Source organism: Diachasmimorpha longicaudata, chromosome 2 (genome assembly GCF_034640455.1).
Source record: "Diachasmimorpha longicaudata isolate KC_UGA_2023 chromosome 2, iyDiaLong2, whole genome shotgun sequence".
Taxonomy (NCBI): Eukaryota; Metazoa; Arthropoda; class Insecta; order Hymenoptera; family Braconidae; genus Diachasmimorpha; species Diachasmimorpha longicaudata.
This window is the reverse complement of record NC_087226.1, coordinates 10,971,063-10,986,805: the sequence shown is the minus strand read 5'-3', so window position 1 is coordinate 10,986,805 and position 15,743 is coordinate 10,971,063. Positions and strand designations below refer to the sequence as shown.

At 39.5% G+C, this 15,743-nt stretch overlaps 3 protein-coding genes across 5 annotated transcripts; all 3 read left to right on the top strand.

Annotated features, from left to right (window-relative positions):
* Positions 1 to 41: 41 nt before the first annotated feature.
* LOC135172825 (membrane metallo-endopeptidase-like 1) lies at positions 42 to 4,257 on the top strand. The gene is made up of 17 exons (XM_064139226.1): positions 42 to 190; positions 254 to 333; positions 408 to 653; positions 720 to 931; positions 1,046 to 1,261; positions 1,327 to 1,440; positions 1,498 to 1,642; positions 1,701 to 1,818; positions 1,889 to 1,979; positions 2,039 to 2,212; positions 2,348 to 2,448; positions 2,521 to 2,579; positions 3,038 to 3,089; positions 3,158 to 3,225; positions 3,289 to 3,428; positions 3,800 to 3,967; positions 4,052 to 4,257. Exons 1-17 carry the CDS (start codon positions 150 to 152, stop codon positions 4,229 to 4,231), a joined length of 2,205 nt encoding a protein of 734 aa, XP_063995296.1. The 5' UTR covers positions 42 to 149; the 3' UTR covers positions 4,232 to 4,257.
* Positions 4,258 to 4,959: 702 nt separating this feature from the next.
* Positions 4,960 to 11,725, top strand: LOC135172820 (spatacsin). Of its 3 annotated transcripts, none has more exons than XM_064139214.1 (7): positions 4,960 to 5,274; positions 5,352 to 5,681; positions 5,793 to 7,123; positions 7,376 to 7,548; positions 7,647 to 7,921; positions 8,040 to 11,143; positions 11,365 to 11,725. In XM_064139214.1, the coding sequence occupies exons 2-7, from the start codon at positions 5,406 to 5,408 to the stop codon at positions 11,591 to 11,593; spliced, it is 5,388 nt and encodes a 1,795-aa protein (XP_063995284.1). In that variant the 5' UTR covers positions 4,960 to 5,274; positions 5,352 to 5,405; the 3' UTR covers positions 11,594 to 11,725. The 3 variants fall into 3 exon arrangements, with proteins under 3 accessions (XP_063995284.1, XP_063995286.1, XP_063995285.1); XM_064139216.1 differs by having other exon boundaries at positions 5,332 to 5,681; XM_064139215.1 differs by having other exon boundaries at positions 4,960 to 5,290.
* A 170-nt stretch (positions 11,726 to 11,895) lies between these two features.
* Positions 11,896 to 13,545, top strand: LOC135172828 (plexin A3-like). Its single transcript, XM_064139230.1, has 3 exons — positions 11,896 to 12,640; positions 12,775 to 12,894; positions 13,038 to 13,545. Exons 1-3 carry the CDS (start codon positions 11,969 to 11,971, stop codon positions 13,425 to 13,427), a joined length of 1,182 nt encoding a protein of 393 aa, XP_063995300.1. The 5' UTR covers positions 11,896 to 11,968; the 3' UTR covers positions 13,428 to 13,545.
* The last annotated feature ends 2,198 nt before the right edge of the window (positions 13,546 to 15,743 follow it).

The window sequence follows — 15,743 nt, the reverse complement described above, 5'->3', positions numbered from 1 at the left end:
TTAGATATTTTGACTTGCAAACTATGATCCCTAGATGACCTCAGGCCATGATTGGCATCGGAAATTCCAGAAATCGTTAGTTATAGTGGGACCGTCGTACCACTAACGTATATATCTCCCTGACGTTGTTTGAATTTATACAAACAACAATGTTTTATTTCACATCGTGGAACTTTCGTTATTTCAACGTGTAAGTAGCACGGGATCCATATAGATGAAAAAGATTTAATAATTAAAAAGACTTTTCTTTTAGAATTTTCGCTCTTTCGTTGATTTCCTCTTCACAATTACTACCTGTTGAACAAAATAATAGAACTCCCCGTGCCACATACGGTAAATCCCGTTTATTAAAAATTTCTTATGTGATAAAGCCGACAATAAAAGAATTTGTGATAAAATAATTATAGGAAACGACGTCGCACGTAGCCTCAATGAACTAGCAAATCCATGCACTGATTTTTACGAATATACGTGTGGTCATTGGACAGATCATCATATTCCCGCCGAAGGATTTCCAATTTGGTCAAATTGGTACATAATTTCCCATGATCTAAAACCGAAGATCGAAAACCTGTTGAAGGATACAGATTCTGAAACAGACAATGAGGCAATTCGAAAAGCACGGAAGGTTTATCGAGCTTGCATGAACAAAGGTAGTGAATAGGCATAACAATTTGGCCAAGTGCAAACAGAAGCCGAAATACGATAAAATGTTTCAGCTAAAATTGAAGAACTTGGTGCTGAACCCATAAAATCGATAATCAATGATAACGGAGGATGGCCGTTGATAATGAAGCCAGGAGAATGGAGTTCGAAAAATCTTACTTGGCAACAAATACACTCGAAATTGGAGAGAACTCTGGGAACAGGAGCGTTATATTCCATACAGATAGTGATAGACCCCAGGAATTCTTCGGTCCGCAGATTTGCGGTAAGTAATAGACAATTTTTTTTAATTTTAGAGAAACATAACATTAACAACTTAACAACCAAGTTTTTTCATCAATGTGATTCATAGGACAACTCATTCATACTAATCATTTAGATTTCAGAACCTGATTTTTTTCTAAAAAAAAAAGAATTAATTGCTCCTGGCAAATTCGCCCTATCACTGGCCTACAACCTATACAAAATTAAAGTAGCCAACGTCTTCAAACGTTCAGAATCATCATTGTCTCAAGAAGATGAATTATTGTCTGAAGGATATGATAGCGCAGAGCGATACACGGAACTAAGTAATTTTGAGAGTGAACTGGCCCAGGTACTTTCCAATGTTCGATACATGATTCAATGATCAGAAATATAAAACTTCCTTTTTTTTTGTAGATTACACATGATGAGCAAGGTATAAAAGAAATTGATAAGTGGTACACCTTGATGACAGTCGACGAGCTGCAGCAACTCTATGATAGTGCAAACATGACCAGTGGAACTGCTAAAGTAAATCAATTTTTTATGTTGGACTGTTATATAAAAATTTAACTAATCTCGTCCTAGATCAATTGGCTCGAGACACTTAGAGATTCATTGACACTAGTTCCGGAAATCACTGTGAATGGATCAGAACAAGTCATTGTACCGGGGAAGGATTTTTTTCCGAAGCTCGCCGAATTGCTCAACAGAACGTCACCAGAAACTATCGGTAATTTGCAAACTGACTGATGTGTTTGCGAATTTTGTTTATCAATCTAATGTTACAGTGAACTACATGATGTGGCGTACAATTGTCGATGCATCGCTTTACACTAATGATGAGCTGAGAAATTTATTAATAACTTTGAATAACAAACGCGTTGGGGCAGATCCGATTGGAAGTAGGTTAGTAACATTATGAAGTTCTAATTGAATTCATCCACTGCAATTGGTTTATTCTCAATTTATATTTCAGGGAATACGATTGTGTGAGTTCCTCACAAATGGAACGTGCAGTTTCCTACGCCTTCGTGAAAAAACACTTTTCCCCAGATTCCAAACAAGCGGTAATTTTAATTGAACGATATCACATGTAGCCAGTTGGTACACTCGTTATGCCTTCTAGGTACTGGAGTTGGTGGCCAATATTCAAGAAGCAATGAACGCATACATTCGACAATCATCTTGGCTAGACGATGAGACTAAGAAAGTGGCCACTGAGAAAATTGATGCCATCACTAAATTCATCGGATATCCTGATGATTACGATGCTACTAAAATGGATGAATATTACTCAGAGGTAAAGTAGTAGCTCGATACAAGTGAAGGGGTCATAAAATTATAGTTTACCCACACGTGATGCAAATTTTAAGTTAAAAGAAGATGTTCGAAACCTATGAAATAAAACTTGTGGTTTTTTTTCACTTTATCATAGTACGCACCAACAGACAGCTATTTCGAGAATGAAATGAGACGACGAGTTTTCATGATGAAAAAAATTATGAGAACTTTGCGAAAACCAACGGAGAAAAACAAGTAGGATTACAATTACTTGAAACGCGCTTTGCAATTTCCTAATCCTCTATGTCCATCTGAGTATTGTTACAGGTGGCCAATCGAGCCGAATGCGGTCAATGCATATTATATATTAGTAATGAACACGATATGTGAGTATCGACAACCCATTCCAAATTCATCCATATCAGTAACGAAGTGGTAAAGGAACGTAAATTTATTTTACAACCCTTAGTCCTTGATTTGTGAAATAACCCTGTTCGGCGATGATTTTCTAATTCTATAAAAGTGGTAGCTATTTTTACATACTGATCACTGATTGATAAATACTGATTTCCACAACTATCACTCCTATCAATGAGATGACACCAGGGGACTAATCACCAGTGGAAATCTTACCGAACCTTCTTATCACTTTTTTACTCATGTGTTTAATCATTCATTGATCACAAGAATGAGATTCCTCAATAGCATGAATGGGGAATATTTTAGTACAATGTTATTGACATTGCATGATATGATCGACTTTTCGTGAAATATATAAAGCGTTACGATCGATCGATCATTGACCCTATTAGCTCCTTTCACACTAACTGAAAATATATTCCAGTGGTACCAGCTGGAATTCTCCAGCCCCCTCTCTTCGATGCGAGTAGGCCTAGGTAATGTATATCCCCGAAAAAAATGTGTTATGAACGTTTCATTGTTGCAAACAATGTAAATTTTTCAGCGTCATTAATTACGGAATGATCGGTGCAACGATAGGTCATGAAATTTCCCACGCCCTGGATAGCAATGGTAATAAATGATTTTTAAGGGACCTGTATTCGAATAAATGAATGAGAAGAAATATTATTTCAGGTCGACGATTTGATAAGAATGGTAATGCGGTGACTTGGTGGTCACAACCAGCTATTGACAAATATGAAGAACACGCCCAGTGTTTTATTCATCAGTTCAATAATTATACGATATACGAGGACGAATCGCGATCGATTCCCGTGAGTTTTTAGAACCATTTGATGGGAGCAATTTGATTGTTGACGCGGAGACTGCCGTGAAATTGGAAAGTTTCTGCGCGGAGGGAAAAATACGGCTGAAAGATTATGACTAGTCACGTAATAATGTGTAGGAGAATTATTTCAGCAGTTGATTTCCGTATTTATGGGGAACTTCTCCTGCTAGTGTAGTATTTTTTCTAAATTTCCATATGGCCCCACTGTTTTATTCTGTTTTAGAAAGTATTTTTTATGCAACTCCTCACGTACTTCTTGCAGTATTTTTCTATCCGTAAAATTCCATTTCACATATTGTGAATACTAGACTCATTGAATTTTATTCTCACTGAATTTATCACGAACCATTGTGTTAGGTGAATGGAATTTTGACATTGGAAGAAAATATATCAGACTCTACAGGGCTCCAAGTAACTTGGGATGCGTACAAGATATATCGCGAAAAGCATGGCACTAATGGTGTAAAAATTCCCGGATTGGAGCGTTTCACTGATGATCAAATATTCTTCTTAGCATTTGGACATGTAAAGGACTTTGAATTGATTTCCATTTGTGAACTTATTCCCTCCCAGGTATTCGTAATAGGACTTACCGGTTTTTACTTTCAGCTTTGGTGTGCGTATGAGAGTAACATGTACCTCCAACAGTACAGCCCTGACGACGTTCACAGTCCGGCAAAAGTTCGGGTGAACGGTGCGGTGTCCAACGTCAAAGCTTTTGCCGCGGCGTTCAATTGCCCAGAAAATTCGACTGTTAATCCCTTGAACAAATGTAATATTTGGCAATGAGAAATAAATACTTAACATGCTTGAAACTTTCCTGAACCATATATTGTAATACAAGTAATATGATGAACTATTCTCGTCGAATCACATTTGATTTCCCATTATTTTCGCATTTCTCATCATATTATTTGGAAACGCAGTAGTATTCGATAATGGTTTGTTGTAGGTTATTGGTTTTACTTTAATGTTTCACTAAATTAAGAGAACGTGCAGTGAATTACTTGAAAGGATTGTTTGTGGGAAGCAACGTACATTCATTGGGATCTTCTTCACGAGTATCACGTTCCTCGGCGTCTCCCCATCATCATGCCGATGTGTACAAAGGATTTGTCGACAAATCACTTTCTTTTAAGTATTCAGATATACCTCCAACATTGGTTGATATCTGAGACTAGTAGGGTAGAAAACATTGCAAAGCAATGAGCAACTACCAGTCGTTATAATTATTCAGCTGAATTCTATTGATGTCTTCAAAATAATAATACCTTAATCTCAAAATGCCGGCTTCTGCCTCAATACAATCACCGTAAACCCGCGTTAAGCCTAACTACCGGCATCAAAATAAACAGACCCGACGCAACGGTCCAACTGATGACGCCTCAACGCCCGCCAATTCTCACTCGCCTCTCCTAGCCTCTTCAGAGTGCCAGTAGATGGCGCTCACGAGGCAAAAAAATGTGTCGGTTGTGGGTGACAGGTGGCACCTGATCCTTAAACCTTTTCAAGTCCGTAGAAACTGAATTATTTTATTTTAAACATCTTTTTTCTCACCTCCTATCAATAATTATACGTAATTGACCCGAAGTCACCAGATGTTGTTTTGTTTTGGTCATTGTCAATTGGTGTTTTGTTTTCATTGTCAATTACGGAATGCCATTGTGGAGTGCTCTAATCTCTTGTCCTACATTAATCTCCAATCGCTGATGAGTTAATTTTTTATTCCTCTGAACTTTGAGCTGTACAGATCTTTTGTGTCATTAGACAGGAATAATGAGGAGATGTGTAGAGTCAGCTGAGGTTAACCATGGAGTTTCCAGGTGAAGCACGTGGGTACTTTTAATTGTGAGTTTAACGATTACGTATGCAGTAAAATAGATATGTAGTGGTGCAATTGATTTTCCAGGATTAAATCGTTATCAATTCATCACGAAATAACTGATGAGCAGGCAAGTGAAGGATGGAGGTGGTTGGGGGCATTCCTGTCGAGTGTTTGACTCCTGGAGAATTGGCAGGTGTGTGGTCTGGCTGGACGAGCATGGGAGATCGAGAGGTTGTCAGAGAGGCATCTGCCAAGGGCAATCACATCAATCTAGCTTTCAAGTTCCTTGCTTATCGTAGACACTGGACTATTGCAGAGGCTCAGAAGTATTTTTATTCTGAGGTCGAGGTTTGGATTGGTGAATTGCTGATGAAAAAACAAATTCATCGGGCATCGCATATTCTACAGAAAGTTGTGAGTATTTGAAGAGACGTCTCAAAGACGTATACATTAATTCAGGAATATTACAGATGTTTGTTTATTTCTATGAAACCAACCAAATCCATATTTAACATATTTCAACAGGGAAAAGATCCAATAGTCTACATCACTGACATTTGCATAAAAAGTAGAGACCCTGAATTACGAGATTACTTGGCAAGTCATGTGCTGAAGCATGAAGGATTTTCTGAGGATCAAATTGATGCTTGGGAGCTTATTAAATGCATCAAAAAATATGAGACAATTCAGTTGTCAAGAGACACCCTTGACGGTCACTCCATCGAGAAAATTTCCATCGAAGAAATGCTGAATCTTCCTTCTCATATTAAAACCCCACTTTTGACTGAACTATATTTTCATACTTATGAGCCTTGCCTCTCTAAAAAATTAAAGAGCTCCGCAGTCTGGGATTATCTCCTAACTGAAGACAATATAAAACTCTTAATTAAGTGGATTGACAGAAAATTTGGAGAAGAACTATCGAGAAATCGTGAAGAACCACAAGAGGAGCAAAAATCCCATCTTATCGATGTGTTTGATATGCTTGAAATCACACCGGAAATGATAGAAAGGATCGAGCTATCCAATATGTCCTTACCATTCAAAGAAATTTTGCTCAATCAGCTGTGTAAATATGGAATTTGTATCAGTAAAGAAAGGAATGATATGAAATTAACTCTAGCCAGATTTTTCAGCGCTGAAGTCACTCCCAAGAATTTTGATAAAATTTTATCCATGAGCTCTTGCAATTTGGATAAGGAAAATTTTTCAAGAAAGAAGCACTCTATTTTATTTTATCAAAATGAAGAGAACTGTGATGATATAATGTATTACCAGGATGACGAATTATTGAGATCGTTGAGAAAGTTGAAGGATTCAGACGATTCAGTGAGAGATTTAATCACTGCCATTTGTCAGACTATCCATAAAATTGCAGATAACCCCCAAAATTATTTAAAAAACGAGTCTCTGCTCGCCTTTTATTTAATTTTCTTGTCATATCTGGAATCCAAAGCAAGCGGACATAATAAAGAAGACTTTCCAACATTCGAGGAATTTTTAACTACTCGAACAGATTTAATGGTTGAAGACATCGAAATTCCATCCGAAATTATCACAGAATTACTCCAGAAAATTCCATATCTTAAAGACTGCCTCCATAACAGGGAAAAAGAGAGCGATATTACTATGTACCAACTGTTGGACGGCTTCAGGAATCTTAATGTTCACGAGCTGTTCAGGTGGAGATTCCAGAAAGAACAAATGCCTAATTTTGCTAATGCGAGTTTGAGTAAAAAATATGGACATAAGGAAAAGTTGAATTACAAGTATTATCTGAAGGAGGCACGCCCCAGCATGGCTGCATACGTATTGTTGAATCCTGAAGGGAAGCGAGCTAATTTATCATCCAAAATGTAATATTATGCACTCAGTTTTCACATATTCCTAACATCTTGAGTTAATTATGAACTTGTTCTGACACTAGAGAAAATTTAAACAATCATCTGAAAATTTGAATACCACGGAATTGCATGCAATGAAAAAATACGTAAAATAAGAATAACAGTAATGTTAATTAATAATAATGTTAATTTTTCTTCTGATTCTCTGCTTTGAAGTATAATACTCCAATTTTTATCAGTCTTCAGGATATTTTACCTTTTTAGGAAATCAAAAATTTCGTTTCAAGCCCACGCATTTGCTCTACAGAACCTCGACAAGCCAGAAATAATTTCTAATTGTATCTGCTTCATCGAGTTTCTCGGCGTTGACTCTGAGCGCTTAAGGCTCCACGCAACTGCTGCAGACTACGTCCAGAGTAAACTGAACATTTCAATGAGTAAGATTACCAGTCCCCTTTCCGAGAGTTGGCAATTTATCTCGTCAGCGAAGATTAAATTATAGGTCGTATCACGTTTTTCTCATTTGAACTTTTAGATGACCTCCTTGAGTCTGTGGCCTATCAGAACACACGAGATTTGGGGATTCTTCTAGATTACTTGGAACAGAGTTTTGCAGTAGAATTTACCTCAGTGTCAATGGACAACGTGACTGATTTCATTCAGAGCTTGAAATCTTGGGAATTTGTTGTGAGATTTGCAAGAGTTCATAATGCACGTCTCCCAGTGTCTTTTCTGAAGGATTTGGCAAGAGGAAATCATTGGTTCGAGTTTGTCTTGGTTGGAAATATCTTTCGGTATCCGTTAGAGCAGGTAAATGTGATTCCTTTCCGAATTTTGATGAATATTTGAACAGAAACCATGAAAATTCTAGTGCAAATTTAGGTCGACAAAGACAATTTGTTACGACTGTATTGTTTTCAATTTGTAGATGTTGGAAAACGCTGCAAACTTCGAAAACGCAACGATCCGGGAACATCTTCTGATATCTCTGAATAACTCTCACCTAAACCATCCGGCTATTCAAAGATCGAAATTATCTAGGCAAGGCCAGCGAAAGCACAGTCACAGTCTCCCTAGGCACTCCCCCACGATGCCCACCCAGGTATCCCTAGAGTCCCCTGTGAAAACTGGCCAGTGTGTTCCATTCAACCAGAACACTCCGTTCGATCTGGACCTCTGGCTAACAATTCTGAAGTGTCACCAGAGTCAAGACCCCCCTGGAGCCCTTCTGAAAGCAGCTCGAGTAACATCCTCTTCAGTAATGATCCTGTTAGCAGCTTGCTACGAACCTTCCTCAACAGCCTCCTACTGCTATTCCTGGCTTGTTATCTCCGTCGAGAACGAACACCTTCTTACAGCCTACTCCGATTGTCTGGACGACCAAATCTGGCCAATCCGAAGAATCTCCGAGCTCTTCCGAAAGCTGGTGTCCCTGGGTTACATCGATACCCTCTCCAAAGGCTTCGAGATCTTTCTGCCCGAGAATCCTCTTCACCTATTCTTCAAATTCCTCCTCCAATGCGCCAAATCCTGTGAATTCGAGGAGAGCCAAAAGATACTCGTCGACTTTATCAACACCTGTTCCACCTTCAAGAGTAACAAAACCATCGATTGGAATGACTCAGAAACCACCTATCTCAACAACGAGTACTGGATTGCAACAGTCTGCATCGAGTGCATTATATCTTCTCTGAACTCAAATTTTCGCAGTACGCATCTCCAGCAGAAGTTCCTAACCCTCCTCGTCGACTGCAATTTCAACGAAGAGGTACACATCCGTGAGCCTGACTTCCAGTCCCTCCTGGAGATTATCACGATCCTATCAAAAACCTCAGTAAAAATTGATTTCGAACAGATTAAACTGACTGGGGAAGAATTCACAGTGATTCAAGAGGTTGAACGTTGCATAAGAAATCTGGTGGAGATTGAAGCCTTCTCGCATGCCCTCGAACTATCGAAAATTGTACACCTCCCTTGTTCCAGCATCATCCTCGAGCAGTATCGAACCGAATTCCAGAAACATCTGCGCAATACTCCGATTAAATCAGACTCAGTGTTCTGGAAAAAATGTGCCTACGACATTAGGAAGTACGAGGTCAGCTTCGAGGAGGCAGTTTCATTCTTCATAGAACATGCAGAGAAGGTTGAATCGTACAAGGAGAGGTACGAGATTCTGGAGCTTGCCCTGAGAACATTGAAGCCAATCTCTACCGATCAGCAAACAATTGACACTGTCGAGATGGCGATGTGGAAAGCCTGCATCCTGGCAGGTCCAATTGCCATAGAGATCGTGAGGGAGAAAAAACACTTCAATAAACTTAAGACTGAATTACTCTCTGGGATCAGTAACCTGAGGGTGAGTTGTTCGTTGAACGATCACTCTGAAGAGAAGGCCATTGAGGCCCTCATCAATCGATTTCTGGATGTTGACGACTTAGAGACCTCTCTCAGAATCTCCGCCATTTTTAATTATAAACATAAAGACCTGCAGATTTTGATGCTGTGTTTGTCTGTGGCTGAGGGGGAATTATCCCCTTATCAATTGTCCCCTCAGCATCAATTATTGTTGGAGGGTTCTGACATTAAGAAGACTAATCAGATCTCCACGTTGACGAATCGAGGGCCTCAGAGAAGGCTATCCTCTTCTTCTCTAACTCTCCCTTCACCACATTCCACTAGTGATGGAAATGATTCAACCTCAACGTACCACCAGCAATTTGATAGCCTCGTGTTGTTGGAAAAATTGGTGAAGAATCTCGATCATGGTGAAGACATGGGGCGTAAGATCCTGGTGCTTTATAAATTATCGCTGCACCTGAAGAGGAATTACAGATCATTGCTGATGACTCGGGATCCTATGGAGCTGCTTTTCGAAATCACAAATGTCAATCATTCAGATAAGTTTGCCTTAATGAAGGAGGTCATCGTGGCCTATAGGATACAGAGTGCTGCAGTCACGAAGTTCTGGGCTGGGGAACTTCTTTTGCATCTTACGAGGCAGGTCGAGGAGAATCTGGACGAGTCCATGCTGATGTGGGGATATCCCCTGGAAGTCACCTTCACGTTGTCAACGATTTTGTGTAACGATGCTTCACTGTTAGGATGGGAGCTCCTGAAGGCCGTGACAATGAGGTTGGGACAGTCTCTCGCGGCACGGAGGGATGTCTCCATCCTTAAGATCGTAGTGGAGTTATTGATCAAAGCTCATCACTGTTTTACTGTGGCCTGCAGCATGGAGGGAATTGCTTCTGTCCTCAGGAAGTGTCAACAGTTGTCTAACACTCTTCAGAGCTTAAAACTCTGGAGTTTATTGGTGAGATTGGTGACTGGTGTTGGCCGATTCACTGAGATGAATTATATCCTTCAAATTTTGAAGGAGAATGATCAATTTGAGTTTTTGCTTGGGATTGGGACCGATAAGATTTCAGGACTGAAAATTGCACTATTGGAGTTCTGTAAGAAACAGTATCCTGATGATAAGGAACTATTTACCCTGGTGTCCCATCATTTTCGATTGTACAACGAGATTGCTGTTATGTGGGAGAGCGAGGCTACCGGGATCATCCGGGAGTTGATTAGGGAGACGAGGAGGGAGAATGTCAGGACCTTGATGATGAATCAGAGTATCAAGTTCACAAGAAATGATGGGACTGAGAGAAAGCTCCAATGCGCAATTACCAATTACACTCATGCTACCGAATATTATTTAAGGGATAACAAGTTGAATCTTGCGAACCGGTGTTGTCATCAGGCCCAGCTAGTGGCTCTTCAGGTATCTTTGCTTAATGGAGTAGCACAGGGGCAGCAAGCCACTTGTCTACTGAATCTGACTACCGATGAGATCAACAGGGTCATTTGTCAATCCCTCAGCTTTCCACAGTCTTTGATTCTTGTGCAATCCTATGGGTATAATGCTGATTGGTCCAGTGCCATTTATCAACATGTGATCATTCATGGGGAGGGCAAGTATCTCAAGGACTTCTTGGCTTCCAAGAGACTTACGAGTGCTATTGCTCAGGACTGTGTTTGCAGGTGATTTCTTTTCAAATTTGTCATTCTTCTTTGTGAGATTTATATATAATTTTCTTTGTGTAACTTTCATGTTTCAAACTCCCAAGATTGAAAATATTTTAATTCGTTCGCTATATTAATTAGTTGTTATTTTGCTGCGGGAGTCGATGCCGCAGGAGAACGAGAAATATCAAAAATTTTATAGATACATTTTTTTCATAGACAACATCTTTGTGTTACAGATATAGAACTGAGAAAGTCATAACTAAGCAGATGACGATGAATATGCAGAGTTTAATCACAGAATTGAATGATATCGAAGCTAAGTACGTATTAGCAAGTCAGCTGGGATTTAAGGAGATTGTCGAGGGATTATTGACAAACGATACCACCGGATCTTACTTGAAAGACACTGTTTGGAAACAAGGTGTGAATCCTCAGGAATTCATCGGCGAATCATTTCGCGGTTGATGTTATTGTTTTGCAAATACAAATATATATTTTAATCAACAAGCCAACATTGTATTATACTTCTAATTGTATACATTTTTATATTAAACAATTTCGTACTGAATATATATTACTCTATGTACTACTGTCTAATCAGTCATAAATTGTGTATTTAATAATCGTAGATAAATCTCGATCCAGTGACGCTGAAGGACAATATATTTGGATGCACAATCCACTGATAAAATTGTAGATGATCCAAATATATTCAGATCCGCCATCCATTGATAAACTTGTAGGTGAGGTCAATTCAATATAAATTACATCACTGCGACTGTCACAGTTCAGTTGTCAGTCGTAATCCGATCACTGCAAGTGCAGGAATTACTGTCGAATATGCAGCAGGATACATTACATTCGTCTAATAGGTTTAGCTGTGTTGTTGTAGTGTTCATATGTCTTTTTATTGCGACAATTTCTACTGAAGACACTTCAGCAATTAATTTCACAACTGTTAGGGATCCAATGACTTCCACTAATGAAGAAACGACTATTGCCACTATTACTGAATCTAAAATCACTTCCTCAAGTCCCGTATCAGCTATTCCCACAATTTTAAAGGACGAAATTGCCTTGAAATCTACTGCTGGGACCGTTGCTCCAATAACACAGGAAGAAATGATTAGTTCGTCTACTTCGATGACCACAGCCCAACCAATTTCTCATACTGAGGAAGTGAGAGTAAACGAAAAAATTCACCTTGATGCTTCAGAAAACGAGGAAAAATCTATTATGGGGGAGGTCTTTTCGACTATTAGTGATATAGAAATAATTTCGACAACTGAAAAAACTAGTCTTTCGACGACCGACACACAAATTCTGAACACTCCGAAAAAAGTAAAAAGTGAGGATCTGCGAGTGGATAATTGTGCTTCGATAAGTGATTGCATGAAGTGTACGAGATCACGTCATTCCTGCAGGTGGTCGATCGATGACAATGCATGCAAATCACCGGATATTACACCCGGAAATTCGACCAATGATGTATATGTCATCGAAAATGAAAACGTAAGGTTAAAAAATTGAGATTAATTTTGTCCATTGCTTTTTATGAGAACAATTTCGTTAACTCTAACGGATTTATTAGATTTTGCTCTAAAAATTTATCGTGCACCTGAACTAATTGTTTTATCGCATCCTAGTATACAGGTAGAGTCCGTCTAAAGGGAGCCTCGTTCTGCCCCCGAATCATGCGTTCGACCAATATTACCGTGCCTTCTGATATTCACAAAATGATAGAAATTAGGGTTTCGGAGAGAGAGGTAAGGATTTTTTAAAGCTTTCGATCCTTTTGCACGTTTGAAAGAAATTCGAAAGAATATGTTGAAAGACACGTTGGCTTCTCCATTATAATTCAGAAATTGGATAGTCGTTCATAATGTATCTTATTCTCTGATCCACGAAGGACTTCACTTTGCCACCATTCAGGTGTCGATTCGGTAATGGTCCTGGCGCCATCATAACGGGTGGTACATGGTTGATGGACACCATTTCCTGCGGCAATGCCTACTTTTCGTATTCGAGTGACGAACCTTTCGTACAACTTCCGGTCTCAATATCGTACGAGGAAAGGCAACTATTGAATCCTAATGATATTAAATTGATCATCTACAAGTGCCGGCATATGGCTAACAACTGCATCTCGTGTTTGTCGTTTGGGAAACATTACGAGTGCGGGTGGTGTCCAGGATCGTCAACGTGTGAAATAGCTGGACAGTGTGAGGAAACTACAGCTGAAAATTTGTGGATTGGAAGGAGAGGACTTTGTCCACAATTGACGGAGAAAAAAAAATAATGTTTAAAAAAAATAATGATTAATAACTAATGAATATTATTTGGGAATAATTGAAAATTATATGATCCTCAGGAATGCATATGTTTATACGAAATATATACCCTATTATTAACAGTTATTCATGTCACAGCGTTTAACTTCAATATTAGAAACGTCGATTTACTAATAGAAATAGACGTGAGGTCAATTCAATAAAAATGACATCACACCAACTTTTACCTCCTCGCAGGCGTAATTCTAATCTACTACAATTGAATGCATGAATTGTTACTACCATCACTGTTCTGTCAATTTCTTCAACTTTAGACAATTTGGAGCAGAGGACGTAAAAAAGTTCTCACACGCACACGTAATAATTATTCTTTCCAGTCAAGAATGAGGTTTTTAGACTGCACTTGGCCACCACTCATATCAAAACGATACATTATCCATAAAAAATTATTAAAAAATCGCCCTGAACTCACTCTTTAAGCGTTCCTGGACGTTGCTGCTGCCTGCCATGGAGCGAGATAATTGTTTGGGACGTACCCCATGCGGCCGGTCCTGTCCTGCACGAACCACCATTCACTATTCCCGTCGTCGTCATGTGGTTTAATTAATATGACCACTTGTCCCTTCCTCACAGTTAGGGTTTCTGGCATTCTCTCGTCGAAATTATATTTAATAGAATAAAACTTGTTATCGGTGTTCTGAGATCTGTCCCACTGATCCACAACAGTCTGATTATCTTCACCATCTTCATTTCCAACCAATAAATTCTCTCCCAATTTCGACGAGTCGCTTTGTTTGTCAGGTGAGTCAAAACTCAAAAGTTGAGATTGGGCGATCGGTTTCAGAGCACTGCTCGGGATCAATCCCTTGACCGAGCCATTATCAACCAGCCAGCTTGTGGCATCCCCGGTCGGATCTTGCCTTCTGATAACAGCCACTACACTCCCCCTAGTTGCTCCCAAATATGGCGAAGAAGTGCTGTCAATTTTCTTGCTCACAACAAACAAATTACTTCTGGGGTATTTCTCAAGCACGATTTTTTCATCAGGAAGAGGTTCCAACAAGTTGCTCTGAATGAATCCTTTAGTAGCCCCATCATCAACAAACCACCTCGTGGCATCCCCGGCTGGATCCTGCCTCTTGATAACAGCCACCACTGTCCCCTTAGTCGCGTCCAAATCTAACACACAACTGCTGACAATGTCTTCTTTCACAACACAACAACTACCCTTGGGATATTTTTCCTCGAGTAGCTCTTTACAGGGTATGGGTCTCAATGAATGGCTCTGAATAAACCCTTTATCAGAACCTTTATCAACGAACCACCTTGTCACATCACCCGCTGGATCCCGCCTCTTGATAACAGCCACCAAAGTCCCTCTTGTTGCTTCCAAATGCAGTGGAGAACTCGCAACAACTTTCTCCCTCACAAAAAATAAATCACACTTTGGGTATTTGCTCATCAGCATCTCCTCGTCTTTCTCTTTCTCATTATACTGCACATCCTTAACTTTGGTATTTATAGGCGATTTTCTCCGTATCGAGTGCGTACTCAGCGCCGACATCTTGGCTACTAATGTGTCGTCAGTGTCCAAATATTTCAAAACGAGATTTTTTCGCCGTTTGTACTCATTTATGTAGGCAGCCACTTCTGTCATCGTCTTCCAGGCCAGTTCGATTCCCGATTTATCAGGATGAATATCTTCGGTATTTTTTCCGAGTTCTTGGAGTATCAATGGATACTTTAGAATTCTTTGGACTGGCTTTATGAGGATGGCGCTTATATCGAAGGAGACGATGCCATATTGACGAAGAATTTCTATGCCTGTCTGGAAGGTTTCCATTATCGCCTTGTTCTCTTTATATTCTATCAGAAGGTCCAGAGCTTCCTCGTAATTGCCACAGTACTCTCCGTACACTGTCTGGAGTTTACCCTTATTTAACAGGAAGCAACGAATTATCGTCTGGAGATTCTCTTCCTTTCCCTTCATAGCCGGCAGGATCGAATTCAAGAGTGCCTCTGCAAGGTGTATAACCTCGAGGATGTTTCCGAATACAATGGTCACATCAATACCCGCACACTCTAGCATACTTGGGTTTTGGAGATTGAAGATATCGTAGGTCATCTTCAGGTCTCGTATGTATTCTATTTCAGTTTTTACTAGTTCTGCGATCACGTACTGCCGTTGATTTGCTAATTTCTGTTTCAGAGCAAGACCTTCAGGGGCAATCGTTCTTCTGTGGCCAGGTTTCAGCATTTTCAGTCGATGAAGAGAAAAATTGAGGGAAAAACGTGCAGGTTAACCAGGTTAATTGTTTCTTCAT

What these genes read in the sequence shown, in the direction of transcription:
- LOC135172828 (XM_064139230.1), top strand. Translation starts at nt 11,969, where the DNA reads ATGCAGCAGGATACATTACATTCGTCTAATAGGTTTAGCTGTGTTGTT. An exon ending in ATGTCATCGAAAATGAAAAC is followed by an intron (nt 12,641 to 12,774) that starts GTAAGGTTAAAA and finishes ATCGCATCCTAG; the next exon opens with TATACAGGTAGAGTCCGTCT. An exon ending in TTAGGGTTTCGGAGAGAGAG is followed by an intron (nt 12,895 to 13,037) that starts GTAAGGATTTTT and finishes TGATCCACGAAG; the next exon opens with GACTTCACTTTGCCACCATT.
- LOC135172825 (XM_064139226.1), top strand. Translation starts at nt 150, where the DNA reads ATGTTTTATTTCACATCGTGGAACTTTCGTTATTTCAACGT. An exon ending in GCAGATCCGATTGGAAGTAG is followed by an intron (nt 1,819 to 1,888) that starts GTTAGTAACATT and finishes TTTATATTTCAG; the next exon opens with GGAATACGATTGTGTGAGTT. An exon ending in TTCGATGCGAGTAGGCCTAG is followed by an intron (nt 3,090 to 3,157) that starts GTAATGTATATC and finishes TAAATTTTTCAG; the next exon opens with CGTCATTAATTACGGAATGA.
- LOC135172820 (XM_064139214.1), top strand. Translation starts at nt 5,406, where the DNA reads ATGGAGGTGGTTGGGGGCATTCCTGTCGAGTGTTTGACTCCTGGAGAA. An exon ending in CGCATATTCTACAGAAAGTT is followed by an intron (nt 5,682 to 5,792) that starts GTGAGTATTTGA and finishes ATATTTCAACAG; the next exon opens with GGAAAAGATCCAATAGTCTA. An exon ending in GCTCAGGACTGTGTTTGCAG is followed by an intron (nt 11,144 to 11,364) that starts GTGATTTCTTTT and finishes TTTGTGTTACAG; the next exon opens with ATATAGAACTGAGAAAGTCA.